This window comes from Vanellus vanellus (assembly GCF_965231255.1).
Source record: "Vanellus vanellus genome assembly, chromosome: 9".
Taxonomy (NCBI): domain Eukaryota; kingdom Metazoa; phylum Chordata; class Aves; order Charadriiformes; family Charadriidae; genus Vanellus; species Vanellus vanellus.
The window spans coordinates 12,760,812-12,781,177 of record NC_138914.1 but is presented as its reverse complement, the minus strand read 5'-3'; the positions used below and the strand labels follow the sequence as shown (position 1 = coordinate 12,781,177).

Below are 20,366 nucleotides of genomic sequence, written 5' to 3'. Positions count from 1 at the left end.
AAGATACCTCAAAGTCCACTGAATTACTTGGTGCGCTTGCTATTTTCCTCTAAGTTGGGACCATATTGTTACAACTAATATTATATTTTACATCTGTGTCTAATTACATGGGAAAGACAGCTGTGCTGAGGGCAGACAGATTTATTGAGGACTTGAGTGGAGACTGCTGTATGAATTATTCATTTTTCATTATTCTTTGTCTCCTTTTTACAGTAGTTTCTGACAAAACAAACTTAGTGTGAGACTAAAAGGCAAGAGGATGCTTTGTGATACTTCGTGACTGATAGCCAATTCTAAAGTACAATGATGAAATTTTTCATTACACTGCTGTCAAGGGGAGAACCCAAATAAACCAGCCATCTCTGAGCCAGAACTGTCTGCACACCGTCCCTAACATAATTGATGATGTCTTTGACAAACAAGGCCATTGTCATGTCGGCTGGTGTTTTGTTAGACAGGGAGGCGGATGGAGAGAAAACTAGGGTTTGCCAAGAGAAAAGAAGCAAAAATCAGCAGAGAAAGAGGCTGTGTTGTCAATTATTGGGAAATGTAAAGGCATGAGGTTTTGGAAACTTGCTTTTATGTTTCTTTAATTGTGAGGTTTATCTGCAAATCTGTGGTACTATTAAGCAGATAAAACCCAGTCATCAACAGCTGCCCCTTCAGCATGTGACATGTGGGCTCTTATTTTGGGAGTTACCTTAGATGCACAACTGGGATTTTGGCCATAATACTCTGGAAGCCAGACAATGTACACACCCAAGCTGAAATGCTAAATAAACACAGACTGAGTAAAGCGTTTGCAAGCCACTTGTATAACTCATCTGAAAGTGTTGTACATTTATTGATTCAGCTTGCTTTCTGATCCACCAGAAGCTGTTCCAGTTTCTAATTGGGGAATATGCCCCACAGTTCATTTGGGAACATTAGTTTTCCTGAACCATAGCCCCAAAATAAGTGGGGGGGAGGGGGAAGAGGCACTTTTTTCCTACCTCCTCATCAGCTTCTGCCAACGCTGTCAGTCGCTGTCCTGTAATACTTTCCCTTACGGATAGGATGGGAGAGTCCCATCTTCCTGAATCAGGACCTAGTCTCAGTTAGTGAGTCTAACGATGCTAATGATTTACCTATCTGTTATATGACCCTAAGTGATGAAACCCGAAAACTGGAAATAAGACAGGAATAAAGAGAGACCCAGGAGTTGCAGAAATATAAGATATTTAAGGTGAAAACTCCACAGGTAGATCCTACATACAGAAATATTACAGTGAAATAAGAAACCTGGATTCAAGCCAGCCCAGATGTTGGCAACCTCTTACTTCTTGTGGCTCAGACCTGTCTGCAGTAAAGGAAGCGGGTGTTTCCCTTCCTTATCCCCAAATCTATGATATCCATTTTTTTCAGTGATGGACGGAACTAAGTGTGTCCTCTTTTAGGGTGATGTAGTCAGCCCTGCAAAAATCCATGCAAAAAATAATTCAAGTTGAGCAGCAACAAATCAGAACTTGCCTTTGAAACTGTCAGCGCTAATGAGCACTTCATTGTTACACCTGCTCTCCAGAACTGACAGCAAAATCCCTGGGTTTGCTCCCAAAGTCAAGACTGCTTTGTGGCAAACAGGCGAGCCTGCTGCCATCCGCCAACCAGCTCATTGTGTTGAGTACATTGCCCATGACAGCACGCTTATTTTCTGTCCTTAGGCTATTGTGCTAGTGTCCCTTGAAAACAACGGACTGAGATCCGTCTACAGCAGAGTGTAATAATATTATTAAAAATATTGGCATAAAGAACACAGGGCATGGTGAAAAAATAACTATGTAGTAAGCAGATCATAAGAGAAATGCCCTTTAAACAAAATTGCTCACTCTTTTTCTAGTACTATTTTCAAAAGGTATTTTCTTTCCTTGAGCATCAAATACAAGGTTGCAGATGAAAGTGAATCTGTCTCTGCAACACTTAACACTATAGTCATATACTTGCCCCTTCCTCTTGGAAAATGATGTGTGGAATCAGAGTGTTCATTTGGTCTCTTATCTGTGAGCTCATGAAGAAAAGTAGTTTGATTAGAAGCAATGATGGGCAAACTTCAAAAGCTTTGCAGATCATGTTTGGTTCAGATAAGCATCCAAAACGCTGGCCCCCGATCCAAGCTATCTAAACGCCTTGGGTGTCCAACATTTAACTGAAAATCTCTGTTAAAGCAGGTCTTAGCCACAAGATTTTTATTTCTGCCCTCTTCCAGATGGATGAAGTAGTGATGCATTTCCTTTTCAGTTTCTGCTACAAGCAAAAGCCAGGGCATGCTGCTTTGTTAATACAAAAGCAAGCTGAAATATGAAGGCCTGGAGTTCAGCTCAGTTCTCATTTTAATCAAACTTGTTTGAATATCAGAAATGAGTGGGAATGTTTATTGCTTGTATTTTACCTCTGCAGAGCTGTTGGCACAAGGCTTGACCATCTCAGCTAGCCTCTGTCCTGATGGGGAGCAGTCAACTGTGTTGGCTTTGCACCACTATCTATATTGCTTTCCACCACACTCCTTGATGCTGTCGCATTGGGAATGTAGTGGTGGCGTGGGATTATGACAATTTATTGTCTATGCAGGCAGAGTTGCCCACAGGAGCTGTAGCTCTCTGATTTACTGCCAAGTTGCCTTGAGTTGCCAGGCTGATGTCAAATTAGCAATAGATCTGGGTTTTTTTCCTCCTATTTTCTCATCTCCAGCTACACGTAAAATACATCTAGCAAGGTTAGAGATCTTATCTCATTCTGTCCGCCTTCATTATAACAAATCTGCTCACTTATTTGTACAGAAAATGTCATCAGCTTCATTACACACATACAGTACTGCATGGTGAGATGTGTCCCTTAGAACTGGCGCTGAAGGAAATGTATGGACTTTTTGGAGGCAGAAATAGAAAAAATGTTTCAGGTCATCTGAACCACCCGCATAAGCTGCATCTAGCCCCAGAGGAAACAGTAGTTTTTTGATCTCTGTGTTCATAGGAAAGACAACATAGGCAATAGCTATAACCTTTTATCTCACCCATGCTACTGAATCTTTTTGCAAAACACTTAAAAGGGCATCACCTGCAAGACCCTTTAAAAGTAAACACACAGTGGAGGCTTGCTGCCACCACTTCAAAACCCTGTATTGTGAAGAATTGTGTAGCAGGGAAGAACTGACTTGCATACATAAATGGGTCCCAGTTGTACTTGTTTTGCTGTGCTTAATGAGTTAAAAAGAAACAAAAATAATATTGCAAATGTAGGCTGACAATGCAGTGTTCACCAGTTTTGACATAAAACTACTGAGCATAAGGAACAGGGCACGAGTTTATCAGCCTTGAAAGACTGTCACTTAACCAGATGACCCCTGGGCACATAATCTCAGTCACCTCTTACCATATCTCCATAGCCTGCGCCTGCCAGCCAATGGGTTCAGCCAATGCGACTTTCAGCAGAAGCTGGCGATGCCACCCCAAGACGGGATTCTGCTACTGCAAGCCAGGTGTGGCGGGCCCCAACTGCGATAGATGTCTCATGGGCTACTGGGGCTTTGGAGAAAACGGCTGTCGCCCTTGTGACTGCGCCAGAGACTGCGACCAGCACACTGGAAACTGTTTCAATGGGTAAAGAAGCCCTCCTTTGGGTTCACTTTGACATGGGATTATGTGAAATGACACAAGCATTAACTGAAATACTGCAGCAATGACAGTAATTGGAGGATGCTGAAGGGTGCACAATCATTTTTAGATTCCATTTGGTGGCTGGCACACTTTTAAGTCCATTGTATTATCCAAGGCAACCTTGAAATTATGACTTTTTGCAGTAATAATAGCCAACTCCACAACTCCATGGAAATACGTACAGCATTTTTAAATATACCTGTTTGCCTTGGAAATAGATGGAAGAGTTTGGAGAGCTTGCCTCTCATCTGTGCCCAGGGAAAATGAACTACAAGGTCTCCCTCTTGTTTCTAGAGGGCAGGCATCTGTACCCCAAACATACATTAATCAGTACAGAAATGTTATGATTTGCTGAGTGACTGCTGTTTAACAGGTCATGCAGGTGTCCTCAGTTCCTAGTGACATCAGCAAGTGGTCACTAACTTCAAGTCATTTAATTCAGTAAAAGCAAACAAACAAAAGCAAAAAAGGCCCAATACATAGTTAGTTTAAAAAATGTTAAGTCAGCAGTGGTAAGGCCTAGCTCTTGTGACCTCTCTGTATGGCATGAAGTCTTGCTCTTATTTGCACTCCCAACCTGAAAAAAGCAAGCTCATCTGTCTGGATACAGCCACATGCTACAAACACCTGCTTCCCACCCACCTCCTGTCCTAACCAAGTTTCTGTTTTATGTGTCCCCCCCAGCTATGACAATGAACCATTCTTTAACATCCCCATTGGGGGACGAATCCCTGACCTTGTGCAAATGCCAACCAATGAGAGCGAAGAGGAGTGGAAATGGAATGACCACGAGCAGGGATTTTCTGCACTGAGGCACCCAGGTACAGCCCACAGTCTGGGAAACATTTATTGACCTCACTTAGTGCCAGGTCTTTGTTCTCCCACCAACTTAAATTCCCCCACTCATCTCTAGCTTGTCTGTCCCCCCATCTGCTGGCAACATCTGCTAATATGAACTATATAGGTTATCATTACACTTACATTGTTATTTTACAAACCAACTGTACTATCCAACTTTGGTTTTGGAAATCAGTAAGTCATGAATAAGATTGTGTGGAAAAAATACTCTCCTTTTGCTGTTGGAATTACAGTCATAATGCTTACGGTTTTACACAGCTCCTTCTCAAGCATTCAGTTGCTGTTCAGAACTTCAAGTGTTATTTGTAAGAAGACCATGTCAGCCATCACTGAAGTGCACCACCTCTGGGGTGGAATGCAGGTGATTTTAAGAGTAAGATGTTCCTGATGGCACAACAGCGCAGGGGAGAAAGTAAAGAATGCTGTACTCAGCTGAAGTTACAAAGTAAGTAGGCTTATAGAATGAGGTGGAGTCTTTAATACTTAAAAAAGAGTTCTCAGCTTTGCTTGCCACGTATGAAGGTCAGCACTTATCAGCATCAATGGCTTTGTAAGACCCAGAGGTAATAGTGCCACCTATTGCATAACTTGACTTTTCTGAGAGGGATATTACCTTGATACCAGCAGGATCAGCATTTCTTAGCTTATGGGATCAAACAAGGGTATCATTATTTACATGATTTACACCTGGATCTGATTCTTACAAATCTCTCTATTAGTATCAGTTTATTAACTGTACAATAGGCCCCATAAGGGCTGCATTTTACTTGACAGTACTGATCAGTTTTCAGAACAATTATTGTATCATGTAACAAGAAACAGATTTGCAAATAACTGAGCTAACTCTCAAACTTAATCTTAAAAGTCCATCCAGATTATGGGAGCTATATACATATAACTTTACAACTGAGTATCATTTGCTTTCCTTTTCTCTCTCACGTCCTGGCTCTTCTCCAACCCTTTTTGTTCTGTGGTTCCCCTGCTAGAGAAGTGTGTGTGCAAAGAAAAGGTGCTTGGAAGCGTCGCTGACTTCTGCCAAATGAAATATGCTTATGGTAAGTGGGCGACATGCCCTCGAGCTATGATAATTTCACAATGTTCTCTCTATGCATGTTATTAGCTGATAGCTATGAAAAATGACAGGACCAGCTAAGTCATGAAATAAGAGATAGGATTTCTTCTGCCTTTTTTGTTTAGTGACATGTCCAACTTCTGATCAGAACTGAACTACATTTTTCATACAAGGCTCCATGATGTCTCCTTTCCACCCAGTTAGCTTCCCTCTTTACATCAGCAGGAGTGCCAGAATTGTAACTCAGGGGAATGGTTGGCCTCTACATTAAGAATAAATGATAAAAACCTTGCATCTAAACTGCCATTGTTTTTGCACTCATTATGCAGGTTCAAATGGCCCTGCTTGTTTACCAGGAATATATTTAATAATGTGGTTTATGAACACCAGGTTCATGGCACCATGTGAAGCAAGAAAGGGGAGCTCCGGGATCCAAAGGTTTGATGTGCTTGTGTCATGACACACCAAAGCTTGCCTGTGGGGCTGATCTCGACGAGACTGCCCAGCCAAAAAGTTATGGGATCCTATTAAATTAAAGGAACAGAAATTTATCATGGCAACCAGATGTTAGGCCACAAAATAAAAATGCTTCTTCTGGTTTGTTGTGCAACCATGGAATTTTAGCCATGTGATGTGCCTGCAGTCCGATGGGAAACTTCCTCACTTCCTTCCTGTAGAGCAGACAGTCCCTACCCATAGGACAAAATTTTTGAGAGGCCAGCATTGAAGCTCAACACAAGTTTTCAAACTGCAAAATATAAAGCCTAGAATCAGTGCATTTAAAATCAGACTGTTAGCTGCTGACCTGTTTTTTCCAGCCTTCCTATGTATACATACAAGCGCTTTCCTGTGATTCTCAAGCATTTGACATCAGCCCATTAAAAAGTAGTTGCTAAATAACATGATGAAAGGATCAGTTAACTACTTCATAGAAAAATCTAGTTTTTTCTTCTCCAAATTTATTTAGAAAAGCCATGAGCAAGCACTGGAATACGCTTTCTGTACAACTGCAGTATTTTTTCACGTCTTCTTTCAAGGTGTTAAAATTCTACCTTTTAGCAGCATAAACCAAAATTAATTTAGAAATTTATTGTTCATCTCTATCTTGGTATGTTTTCTGGCAGTGATAAAAGCAAGAATCCTATCAGCTCATGACAAAGGGACCCATGCAGAAGTTGTTGTGAAAGTGAAGAAGGTCCTGAAATCAGGAAAAGTGAAAATTGCTCGGAGCAACAGAAGCATTTACCCAGAATCCTGGACCAACAGGGGATGTACATGTCCCATTCTCAATCCTGGTAAGGACAAAACGCTTACCGGGTGGTTTTTTTCCCCTGTAAACAGTGGTGACAACTCATTATGAACATTAGCTATGGCTGCTCAACACTTCCCATCAGTCTTTCTGGGACAGAGTCCTTTGACTCATCCAGACCAAAGAGGAAGTCAATAGACAGCTGCAGTAAAAAGCATTTTGTTACCAGAGAACAAAGTTTTACCAAGAATCCCAAACCTCCCTGGAAGTTTTTTGCTTTCAGTGACTTTATTTAATCTCCCAGAATATCAGTGACTAGAAGAATGTTCGGGAGAAAAAAAAAACCATCCCTGCATTTTTAGGTCCAAAGAGTTTTCTTCCTCACTCCGTATTCTCACATCACACTTCACTTCTTTTTGGAAAAACTAGAAATTTTTGTGAAAATTTTAGGAAGTAGAGGGAATCTAATTTCTTCTATGCCTTTGTAATGGTTTTAAATAATGAAAAGTAAGTCTTAATTCCTTCTCCTACTGTAAATTCTAGTGCATGCAATGGCTTGTTCCATCAAAGCCTAGAGCTGACAGCCTGCAGTATATTGGAAACCAATCATGAGTGGAAAGTATGAACCCAAATGAATTTAATTTCAAACCAAGTAAGACAGGAAAATCTTTAATAATTAGAAAAACCATCTTTTTAAGTAAATAAAGCCCCTCTTGTTATAACCAGTTTAGGATAGGCCTCTAGGTTTGCTCCTTAACCACATTCTATCAGGATGATCTGTTTGTTCACTTTTAATTATGGGAACCTTCCTGCAGCAGTAGAGTGGAGAAGTAGGGTAGCGGAAAGCAGCAACCTCCTTCTCTCCAACTCTGCTGCAGGCGGAAACATCACACTATAGACTGCAAAGCTCAGTGCTCAGTAATATTAGCAGTGGCTGAGTGGATACATTCCTTAATTCAGCCTTCCCTATTGCTGCCTTTCCTGCAATACAACTTATTGGACCACAGGGAAAAATACATTTACTTGAACAACAGTTAAAATCTCTGGGTAAATATCAGAATCCTGCAATAATTTGGGTTGGAAAAGACCTTTAAGATCATAGAGTCCAATCATAAACCTAACACTGCCAAGTCCACCACTAAACCATGTCCCTACGTGCCTAAGTAGATGCTAGGTGCCTAATTCTGACAGATTTTGATTATTCATAACTTTTCTTCATATCACTGGAAGTTCCAAGTCATTGGGACCATGTCCTGCGATCAAATCCCAACAAGAAAAAGACTTTGGGTATCATTAGGTTGACTGGTAGTATATGCTGGGAATCATGTTTCATTATTCAACCATACACCACAGAAAACAGTGACTTGTCATCATTCTAAAAGCAGCAGCCGATAGAAAAATTACCCCATGTTTTTCCCTCTGAATAGATTAAAAGCACATCCACTGAGTAAAAGGAATTCCTTGTGCTTCACTTAAAACGCAAGGTTTAATCTAACCTTTAAGACAAGTTCTCAGCTGAAATTAGCCACATACAAAAGACAGCTGTTTTAGGAAAGGCTATGTCAAATCAAACTCGGTACAAATTTTTCCTGTTACGAAAAAGTGACCTGTACTGTCTCAGAAACAAATTTTGTCTTCCATTACCCATATCAAGTGAAAGACTGCGTCTTGAATTTGCACTGAAGTGTAATATAGACCCTGAGCTCTCTTTCTAGGGGCAGTTTTTGAATGTGCACATAAAATTTTTGGCTTAACGTAGTCCAAACGAGTAAGTTGTTTTCCTTAGTACCTAAACTCCAGTGGGACAGTTGTGCATAATTATTTACCACTGCTCCCTGTGAAACTGTGGGAGCCCTGAATCAGACATGAATAAAACACTGCTTAAATATGAGGAGAGTACATCTGATCCCACACATGTTTGAAGAGGGAAAATATCACAGGACATTTTGCTCCTTTGTACCTCTCTAGCTTTACTTTGTACCTCTTTAGAAACATAGGACTGAAGACATACGGCTCAGAAATTTAGATGCTAGAGATATAGAAGTTATGCTATTGCCTCCTGATAGAATTTAAAGCTATGGAGAGATCCCAATCACTGCAGTTCTGCAGATTTCAAGATATTGCTTGACTGAACCCTTGCCCCAAGATCACAGCATGCCCTGACTCATGGTGGGAACCTTACTTTTTCCTCTCTTCTTGGGGCTTTTACACCCACCTTTATTCTCCTTTCTATACAAGCATTCTATACACGCTTTCCAGCGCACAACTCCTAAGGAGGGGACAAAGGCACAAGTAGCAGCCTGCAGATCTCTGGGCAGAACCTGACACATAGCTTGCCATGAGTGCACCTGTTTCTCTAAATTCTGACCAATGTGTGAATTTTACTTACTGCAGTTAATACTACACAAAGAGTGCTTATACATCTAAAGCAGTGACATGATTAGTAGTAGTATTTTTTTCTTGTCTCCATGCATAGTTACCCACTTTTTTGTTCACAGAAGTCTTTTTTGAGGCTCTGCTACCTGTATCGTAAGATTATAATCTAGGCAGTCTGGCTTACTGTTTTGATATATAATAATACCAGCTTCCACATCTGTTCAGACTGAATTCTGCTACTCATCATACCTATACAAGTCAGGAGTAATGGTACTGAAGCACATGGAGTTACAGTGACTTAAACCAAAGGTTAGACAGATCAGACTCAAACCCGGTTATCTGCATATGGGGGTGCTGAATTTGTAAGTGGTAAGGCCACTGGAGCTAAATCCATTTGTAGCTGTAATTCCTGAGCATAATCATATGCTGACATTGAACCTGTGTGCCCAAGAGTCAGCATTGTCAATATGTATGTGAAAGTATGTTTACACGTAAGATGGCACATACACAAACTGGATGAAGGTGGCTAAAATGCTACATGCCAGATTCTTATGAAATAGAGAAATTCTGCATTTAGTTCTGTTTTCTTCTATTTATTGACTGAAGTTTCTCCCCCCCCCCCCCCCCCTTTTTTTTTTTAAACTAGGTACTGACTATCTTATAGCAGGCCAGGAGGACTCTAGGACCAGCAAACTCCTTGTGAACATGAACAGCCTTGTGAAACCCTGGAAAGCATATCTGGGAAAACAAGTATCAGATATTCTTCGAACTGGGTGCAAATAATTTCTGCTTCAGAAGTTACAGCGCTGAACTTTGCCTTTTAGTAACACTGCAGTGAAAGGTGTAGTTAGTTCATGCATTCCTATTCAACATGCTCCTAGCTGAAGTGATGAAAGCAGACTGACCATCCTTTTCCTCCTTTCATGTGCTTAGACAGGATACTTGGGACATGACTACTTTTTTCAAAATGGGCACAACCTTATCATACAAAATTAACTAGTGCATCATACATAGGTTGCAAGTCAGTTCTTCATTTGAGCCTGACTCCATGCAGCCAGAGAATCATTTTATAAGGCAGAACTAAAGATATGGATTAGTGTTTCCATATTTCAGGTCAGAGCCCGATATGAATATGTATAAGCTGCTTACATAATGCATTCATTACTTGGGTATAGTTTTCTTTATAAGTGACCACTAACGGCAGCAATTTCTTTCAGCTTTACAAGTGGCATAATACTAAAGCAGCATGTCAAATAATACTTATTTAAAAGAGCTCAGATTGATATAACATCAGACTGCAATTATGCCAATATAACGGGTCGCTTTCTAGAAGGCAATTATTATCCCATTGCTGAACAGAAACAAAGTAACATGACTTATCTTGGGGACAAGGTCCTTTATGATGATAGCAATGTACATCTAATGTTTAGTGCTGAGGTCTGCTGCAGAAAGCACCTCAGCTAAAACTTGATTCCAAATCCAGTCCTTGCTCTCGAAGATCATTTTGCTCTTTGCTGTAGTACTTTAGTCTGTACCACCACAAAAGTTTCACAGCGATTACCACTAAAAAGCCTTATGCTAGGAAAGGGCCAAAACACGTGAGGAACTAGTAACTGCTAATGTTGAGACTGTAACACTACAAAAGCTACAAGGCAGAAGCAGAAGGTAAATGGATTGGTTGGACTGTGACTGTGTATTAAATGAGGTAGCTATAGTTACTGTGAGAGCAACCTGGCTATTCAAACTGTGCTTAAGACCACTGGCATTTGATTGCACTTAGCACTTTCATTCTGCTTTGTTTTTCTTGGTCACACTTCAGGTTAAGATACTGAAGCTCAGCTTCCTTCCCGGGGATTATTTTTTCCTCTACAGAAGTATAGGAGTGGTAACACCTGCACTCTCAGTAAAAATAGTTCTGTTCTGCAAAAGCATTCTTTCTAAACCAATTTTACCCTACTCTATAGTAATTAAGGGGTAGCTACTTAAATCATTCCCTAACACAGTATTTTGAGGAAACTGTAGTTTAAGACGTGTCCCCTGTTTAAGGGCTCACAATCAAATGAAGCTGGTTAGAGCACATTCTCTTGTCAAGTAAAGCAGAAAGCATAATGAGTCGGTCTATTCTTTCAGGGGGTTACAGAGAAAAAGCATGCGTGCATGCTACTTTTGCATATTTCTATTCCATGTCTATAATTTTTAAGGCTCTCAGGAAAAAGGAAATATCTTCATTTATCACTGTCTGACTAGCACATGGAGTATCTAGAAAAACCTAATACTAATGCAGAAGGATGGAAATCCCAGTCTACAACTTAGGCCATCAGTTTGTTCTCTTTATCACTGGGAACCTGAAAAACCAGCTGCTTTATTCCATTTGTTGCTGTTTTCCTTTTAGCTTCATAACAGTTTAACAGCAGAAAAATCCTCAGCTCATTTGGAAATGGATGACAGGCAGATATTTACAAAATAAAAGCCCCACTTTTCTTCCAACAGTGCATAAACAGTGTTTCTTCCTCCTCCCTTTTCAAAAAGTCTCCCCTGCTTGAATGCCATTGCTTTCACTCTTTCACTTCATTATTTATTTGTTGTTACCTAAAGTGGTATCCAACAACGTGGCATCTCCAACAAGCCATTTAATTAATGCAATAAAACACTTTTTAACCAAGGAATTTGGCTTAATTTGAAATGTCAGCTTACAGAAATTAAAAGCATAGCAACTGCTTTCTTTACTGTCTCCAAAAATCGTCTCACAACAAAAAGATTGAGAAGTTCTCTTTCAAATATCAATAAAAATAAAGATGTGTACATGAATTTACAGTCTGTTCTCAAAGGGCCTCTCAGAACAAATGAAAATCAAGTGTAGGTTTAGAACTAAGCTAAGGAACACACTTTTCAACACAGGCCATTTTACCTGCAGGGGATCTGATTTAATGATGATCATATTCCACTGCGGTTGTTAAAGCTAACTCCCATATTCCACCTTTTGTGCCAGATTGGTGATTTTGTGGGGAGGGTAAACAACTGTGTATTTCCCTTCTGTAGATGAAAGTTATTTTTTAACACAGTTATATACAAGCATTTCTAGCTACTGCTAGCAGAAATACTCTTTGGACAAGAATATTGATATCCTGGTGTATTCTCTTAGGGCCTGCTATAATACAGTGATTAATGACTACCAAATGCAAACATTGTTGCATACAAACAAGACAGTCATCGATATATCACATATTTCAGGTATCTCAAAAGTAGGGATACATATATACACTCTAGTGAAAAGCGTAAAACGAGTGGGGAAACCCAAAAATATTCAGCTAATTTCTTCTCCTCCTTCTAATTTCCTGTTCCTTTTGAATCTCTAATTTACTTGCAGGTACCTGTACATTTAAGTCTACTTCATTCCCTCCATTAGTTGGAAACTGCACATTTTGTTCCAACTACGTGCTCTTGTTTAATGGTTCTGCTCTACAGAGTAGCAGGTATTCCATAAGCACGGAATTTAATTTGAAAGTGAAAAATAAAAACACATTCAGGTGAGTCAACACTGCAAGGTGACTTTTTATTGGTATCCTGACTTCTGCTAATCAGGTATCTCTTGAGTTCACAGAGAAGAAAAATGACAGAATAAAGTTCCAACTCACACAGAGGTACCATGTGCAATCTCTTTGTTCTACAGTGCTACAATCCAGGTAGCCTCTCTGAAAATAAGTATCTAAATAGAAGCGAACTGCACAGATTAAGTTAGAACAGCTATTAATTAAAGAAGAGATGGGAAAGTTTAAATTGATCACCATGAGACTTTGGAAAAGAAAAGTTATTTTTTTGCATACTGGTTCCTGAAATAAAGATGAGCATGAGATAGCACAGGATGACAACTGGCTTCCTAGTAGAAGCTGTTACCTATTCCTCAGAACAAGCAAACAAGATCATACATTGTAAATTAAAAGAACTACCACAGAAAGTGTGGTATTCCTGTACCAAAAAAGAATTGTTTTGTAGGCCTGTGTACAATATCACATACCTTGTGATCATCTCTGTGACTGTGTGTCTTAGGCAGCACAGCAATACAAAGAATACTAACATGGAAAAAAGGATGCATTTGCCCAATACAGAAGTGGCTGGCCAGCTTTTCAGTATGTCTAAAATGGGATCCCTCTTTAAAATGGTCACGTGAACAATCCTATAGCACCCAACTAGACAAGGTGTCTCATAAGCAGCAGCAACCACATACCAAACAGTAGAAATGATGTATCACTTGGAAATCCTACATAGGGATGAAATAAAAGCCTTTCCCCACAAGAAGAGAAGTCTGGAAAGCTGTGGAAAATTTATAATAGGGCAGGTGATAGATTGAAGCAGAAGCACATGCAACTTTCCACAGACAGCAGCAAATTCAGGATGCTGGAGGTCAAAGTAGCTCTCTGTAACAGCTGTGCAGCACGTGTATCCATGAGTACACAATCATTCTGGCAACATGGACCCTTAAAGCATCAACGTAGTTCATTAAATGGCCGTTGTGAGTGCTAAGCTCTAACTCCAACATACTGACATATTGCTACTAATGCTTCTCCAGCTTCTGCTCTTGGCAAGCTGCTAAGAAGGAAAATGTAACCTACGCACAACCTTTGTGCACTGCTCTTCTGAGACTGGCTCACTGCTATAAAAGAGTAAGTTTTCTCTGTAAAATTTACCATGTCTCATAATTTTTCCATGCTGCTTGATGTAAGCTTTCTTTGAATAGATATAATTCACCTAATGTGCTCCCTCAAGTCCCCAAGACCTCGAAAAGTTACTGTGTTATTTGTTATGTGTTGTAGCACTTTTTTTTTTTTTGTACTTAAAACTTCAATTAAAAATACTCATACATTTATATTGATGTGAGGTTTGGGATCTATTTTTAAAATTTTAAACCATGCAATCCTCAAACCACATGCATGTTAATTCTTTATAAGTTACTAAACCACAAACATTCCAAAGATCAGGCTCCTGCTTTGCTAGCGTTAGCACAGAATCAGGCAAATTGAGAAAAGCATTTAGCTAATAAGGCAACCATGATACGTTATATTTCTACTGAACAACTTGCCAAAAAAATGTACATTTGGTATGAGAACATACAGATTAGAAACACAAAACAGGTAGTTAGTTTATGTAAATGGCATGTTAATTCAATAATTGATTAAAACTCAATCCTGCAAAATCTTAGACATTTGTATTTGCAGAAGTTTAATTCCCAGAAGAATACAGACATGAAGTTTTACTGGTTTGAGGTCTAATGCGGTCTAAAAAAATACTTAACATGTCCTAAAACAGCTTCTTTACACAGAGTTGATTTGTGGGATGCAAGGTATAAAAATAGGAATGCACGACAGGTAGGTGGAAGATGCCTTACCTGTAAGTGCTCAGCACTTAGCTTGATAGAAGTATGTTCACATAGGTCTCCATACTTAAAATCAAGGCAGTGTATTAGACATTTACCCTCGCAACTCTGCCTTACAGTTGCACTTACTCTTCTGGGTCCTGTACAAGTTTTTACCTTACCTGTAGACTTCTACTGAGGAAATTGTACCTCTAAGACCCAATTCTTCCTTCTTCACACATTAATGACACAATAAATATTGCCATCATGCTTCTGTCTTGCAGCTGAGAAACATTATGATGTACCACTTTCAAATGCACAGGTCTGAGTCTTAAAAGAAATTTTGATCCAGGAGATTGTCCCTGTATGTTGGTACTAGATAGTAGCTTTATGTCAGGTGTAGTACTTTCATGACAATTAACGTAGGCCAACATGGGACAATGCATAGTACAAGTTCTGCTAGCCCAGATTCTCAGGCCCTCCGCTCTCCTACATTTGAGAAATTGTGAGTCTACCTCTGAAAATATTAACTCTAATTCATTTGTAACATGCCCTTTATGAGAAAAATCACAAGCACTGAGGATACTTCAATAGTTAACTGTGCAGGTAACATCCATTAATAACACGTTACCCACTACCAATATAAAAACATGATGGTTATCAACTGGACTAATTCTAAATCAGCAGCTTGACACACAGCATGGGAAACTCTTAACTACAAGCATGGCATCCAGCTGTCAAATTCTGCCAACCTTTGCTTGTTCCATGCAGAGCCAAATCCAAAGAAAATCAGCTGGATCCAACCTAGTTCATTAGTTTAGGTTCTTTATGTTGCAAGGAGAAAGGAGAGATGGCCCCTTGGGCCAAGTAAGGGAACAAAGCCAATACCTGTAAAGAAAAGTGTGACAGGCTGTAGGGGAAAAGGAAGCACTACTAGTATTTAGAGGCATATGACAAGGGGACAAAACAGAAAGCAAAAGGAACAGCAACGCTCTTGCAACAGTAAAAAGAAAAAAAGGTTAGAAACCACAGATGTAGAAATCAAACAGTGTTCTCCCCACACAGCACCCTACAAAGGCAATGAGTGCATATGAGGGGATACTTTTACCTTCTTAGGAGGCATAAGGAACTTGTCACATTCAGAAACAAACAAATGAACTGGACCTGTCATCAGATCTGGTACAGCAAAACCTATGTCCACTTAAACTTCACATCATTGTTGTGGCATCTGGGTTAATCTGCAATGTGCAATCACTACAAATCTTCCTGTGCTCTTTGTTTTGGCTATAACAGGGCCTTCATGAGCTGTCTGCTAACAGATATCTCAATAGCAATTTGTAACATGCTATTTGTAAACAAAAAAAACAAACTAAAACAAAACAAAAAAACCCCAAACAAACAAAAAAAGCAACAGAAAGCAACAGCAAAAACATTTCTTCTTGTTTTAGAGTTTGCCCCTCCATTCAGGCTCTAGCTGCTGACTATAGTTTATGCTAAGAACATGGAATTTACTGGAGGAAACACACACAAGAAAGAAGAAACAAAATAAAAGTTCAAGGATTTTTGAGGAAAGTAAAGTCAGTAATAGACAGAAAAATCACAGCCCTACATTAGGCAGCCATGTCCATACTTTCCATTCCTGACACCACTGGGCAGAACTTGCCACCTCAACTTTATTTTTCTTGAATTATAAAAAGCCTTTTTTGTATATCAAGCAGCAAACACTGCACTTTCCACAAGCAGGACAAAATATTTAATAGTTTCAATCAAATTAGCAAATGGCAGAAAATTAAGCAATATTCCAACCATTTCAGTGTGTGGTACAGGGCTACTTTCAGTAGATCTAAATGCATGAAGAGGCTGTTCCAACTTGAGCCACTGGGTGAATGCACAGGGTACTCTAATCACAAACCCTCATGTTTCTGGCAGTGATGGGTGCAAAACCCATTGCAAGCTTTTATTAATGCTATTAGCATGTTAATAGCAGCAGTCTGAATTGCTCAGGGTGTCTTAGCAGAAAGAGTTATGTATTACATTTACTAATATTTCAGTATTTTAGCAGCCTTTGACCTATTTCTTGGCTTTCATAGTATCAAGATACATCAATATTTGAGAGAGCGAAGCTGCTGCTTCTTCCATGCTCAGCTACAGATCCATAAGTCTTGAACTAGAATTCTAGTAGTCTTACCCTATGCAGTCAGAACTAGCCCACAGTGAAGACAAAAAAAAAAGCCGAACATCTTACTGGTTCAGACCTTGAGAACCTCATGCTCTAGCTAGAATTCACCACCAAATTACCTAGTTTGATATTTTAAATAATTTCACACTGATCCATGAACCAATATTAGGTACTATTTTGCATCAGTGGGAAAGAGTTATAAACATTGGTGTTACAATCATTGCTGCACTTCACTCTTCCTCTATTGGGTGTGTCTTCTCTCAAGTTCTCAATATCACAAACAAAGTATCAGCTCCAGAGGGGTTAAAAGCAGTTGAAAAACAACTGCAGACAGGCTGGTGCTGTTCAACAAAATGAAGTCATGTCCAATGAATAGAACTGATTAAGAATAAATGACAAACTGCTGGAAGCTTCTCTACACCATCCCATGCTAACAGTGCTAGAATTTTAATGAGAAGTAAAACAAGAGTCCAAGAAGCATATAATATCCCTTTTTTCTTCCCTAGGAATAAGAAAGTAGGTTCTACCTATTTAGGTACCAACTTTCCTCAAAGCAATTCATTGACATGTGATCAGATAAGTGCCTTAGGTGAACAGGAGACATCACTGTAAGGTTTAACAGGGACATTCTGAATAAGAACTGCATAGGATATAGATCTTGTTTCCAACACAGCCCTGCCAGATCACCAGATCTAATGATCCTTAAATAAACTGCAAGATAAGTATCTCCCTCTACGCACTGTTGTGTGCAGGGAAGAAGAGGAAAAAAAAAAAAAAAAAAAGGTCATTTTTGCACCTGAAGTAAGGTCATATCTCTAGGAAAGTTACTAAACACAAGTTAAAGTTAGGTCTTTGAAATGCAGGTAGGCTGTACTGCAGAGAAAAGCAGAAAAAATTTAATGAGCAACTTTTAAATATATTCTGAAAATGCAATTTTGTCTAATTTTAACTGCTTTTCAGTAGTTAACTATATTTTAGAATATATTTTATCTTAAAACAATCACCTATAAGAGACCAGTTTTATAAGCAATCTTTATTTGCAATGGATGTGACACATGCTCCACTGACTGAAGTTTAAGTTGATTGCAGGAACGATCCCATCCTAACAAGCAAGCTATCACAAGTTACTTATGAATTTGTGGCCTGCATCATGCAGGGGTTCCAGCCAGTTGGTAACAGTCCTACCCAGCCTTCAAAACTATGGCTTGTTTCACCACTACATTAAATCCAGAATTACAAGGGTGTGCAACAATTGAAGAAAAACGATTAAAACTGGAAAACTGAAGTATTACAGAGAAAGAGATCAACTAAGAGCCATTATTTCATAATGAAAACTTTTCCTCTCCCCACCAGTGACTACTTTTGACTTGACAGACAAAAGCACCTGACACACCATGCATAAAATCATTACAAAATCACTCCATGCAAGTGCTTTCTCAAAAACATTTGGATCTACTACCCCCCCAAGAATCAGTAGCCCACTGACAGCGGACAGAGAACAAAGACATTGTTTATGCAGAAAATAAGAAACACATTAGAACAAGACAGCATTATGCAGCTCTAAATTTTAACATCCAGACAATAAAAATGCAACTTATCATCTGCTTATTTCACAAGCTTGCCACATATTGCTAGGGATCATTTTATCATCTTTATTATGTACTAAAATAACCACCAATTGATTTTTAGATTTAAAATGGGAGCATGTAACTATAAGCAGAAAATCATGTCAACAAAGCAATGCTGGGAAACATAATAGAAAGGAGTTATACTATCTATATACAGACAACTGTACTAGTTTACATAGCAAAAAAAGAAATTCCAGATAATTTATTTTTTCCCCATTCATCCAGAGTTAAAAACAAGTCTACTACTACAGATGGAAAAGAAATCTCCATGTAAATTCTGTAATATAATATATATATAATGGATATATAGCAGTCAAGAAAGAAAACTTGACCCTAAAATTGCATCAAAATCAGCTGCAGAGTCCACACTGAATAGCTTCTTTCTTTACTTTCATGGGTCCAAGGAAGTGGCAATATGTATTTACTGTTGATCTACCTTCTAATTCCTAATATTTCACTGAAGTGCAAGCTATACTACATGCTTGTAGTATATATACTACATGCTTCCAGAAGGAAGCCTGACTCCATTTTATTTCTCTTAACACATCAACCTACAAATTCCATAGGAATTTTCCATAGGAAAAATACTCTAAGAACTAAACCAGAAAACAGGAGGGACTGGACTCAACATATAGCCCTAATTCCTTGTCAATCACATCTTCATTACTGTTTTAAGTTTTTAATGGTAAAAGAAGATAGTAAAAAATAGAACAGGCTGCTACTCACAGCAAGACCAGAAGTAAGGTGAAGGGTAAAAAAAAAAAAAAAAAAAAAAAGTAGTGAGAAGAATGAGAGGAGACTTGATTTTTTTTTTAGTCCAAGTTAGATCATTTCCACTTTTAAGAGAGTATCCAGAACGCAAATGCAGTGAAGTGATGACAGTTACACTAGTTTCTAATTTAACAAGGATAGGAGGAAAAGAAAGTGATAATTTTCACAAAGATCTCTTCAGGATTAGAGATATGACTTCCTATCTCAAAACACCTCAAACATATTACATAATGCTTTTCACAGTTTCTGATATGAGGTCCTTACACATACTCCGAATTTGTACTGGATCTAGCGTAACAGGTTACCAAGCCACAGCAGCGTCAGAAAGAAGCAACTCCATCCTAAACACATCTTCAAATATGTTGGATTACATGCTGCAAGTTCCTCTATGAGTATTAGGTTCAGGTCCCCAGCTACTGTTAGGAGGAGGTTTCTTGCATTTTATGTTTTAGTATGCAGATGCTATAAGTACTGTTACAGAGGATAAATCCAAAACCTGTAGAGCATTTAGGCAATGTGGGAAAGAAAAGCACAGCAGAAAAAAAAAAAAATAGGAGCCAAACCATTCTTAGAACAGAGCACCCCTTCACAAACAGCTCTTGCGTCTTCACAAATAATGCACTGGATTTCCATTTGAACAACCAAAAGCTTGGGTACATGTGATTTTTTTATTCTGTTTGGTGCCTGGTGTTTATCTGATTACCTAAGATTTCATTTTCATGGTCCGATTGCCTAAGTGCCAAGGTTTATCACTGCTGCTTTTGTGACCATTTACTCAGGCTGACTTGGCACTTGTCTTCCTACACCTGAAAAGAGTCACAGTGAGAAGCTCTGTCACACGTTTTAAAAGCAAGGAGATGCTGAGAATATCTGCTATCCATGCCCTCAAAATTGAGTAGTTGTCAGCCACTTAATCACCTACAATTTTTTTTTGACGATCCAACAGCTGTAATGAAATATAAACAGCTCAAACACTACAAAATTTAACAGAAATTCCCCTCAAGTATTCAGAAACACCATCACTAACACTGACATAATTTATGCAAACAACAAGGTACCAAAATGTTATATGGAAGCAATGTTGCTGAGCTCTCAAGACTTCTGCCCACAGAGACAGGCAAGTGTTTAAACATTCCTAGACTTACATTATTGCCACTACAACTCATTACTTTTGGTTAAGTTAACCAACACATA

At 39.0% G+C, this 20,366-nt stretch overlaps 1 protein-coding gene across 1 annotated transcript in view; it reads left to right on the top strand.

The window, feature by feature from the left end:
- LOC309675472 (netrin-4-like) overlaps positions 1–10,027 on the top strand; it is a gene marked incomplete at both ends in the record, with an annotated part of 52,521 nt that extends 42,494 nt beyond the window's left edge. The window contains 5 exons of the mRNA XM_082487793.1: positions 3,419–3,632; positions 4,374–4,510; positions 5,534–5,602; positions 6,744–6,914; positions 9,891–10,027. Of these exons, the coding sequence (XP_082343919.1) occupies positions 3,419–3,632; positions 4,374–4,510; positions 5,534–5,602; positions 6,744–6,914; positions 9,891–10,027 (728 nt within the window). The remainder of the gene's footprint in view (positions 1–3,418; positions 3,633–4,373; positions 4,511–5,533; positions 5,603–6,743; positions 6,915–9,890) is intronic.
- Between the last annotated feature and the right edge of the window lie 10,339 nt (positions 10,028–20,366).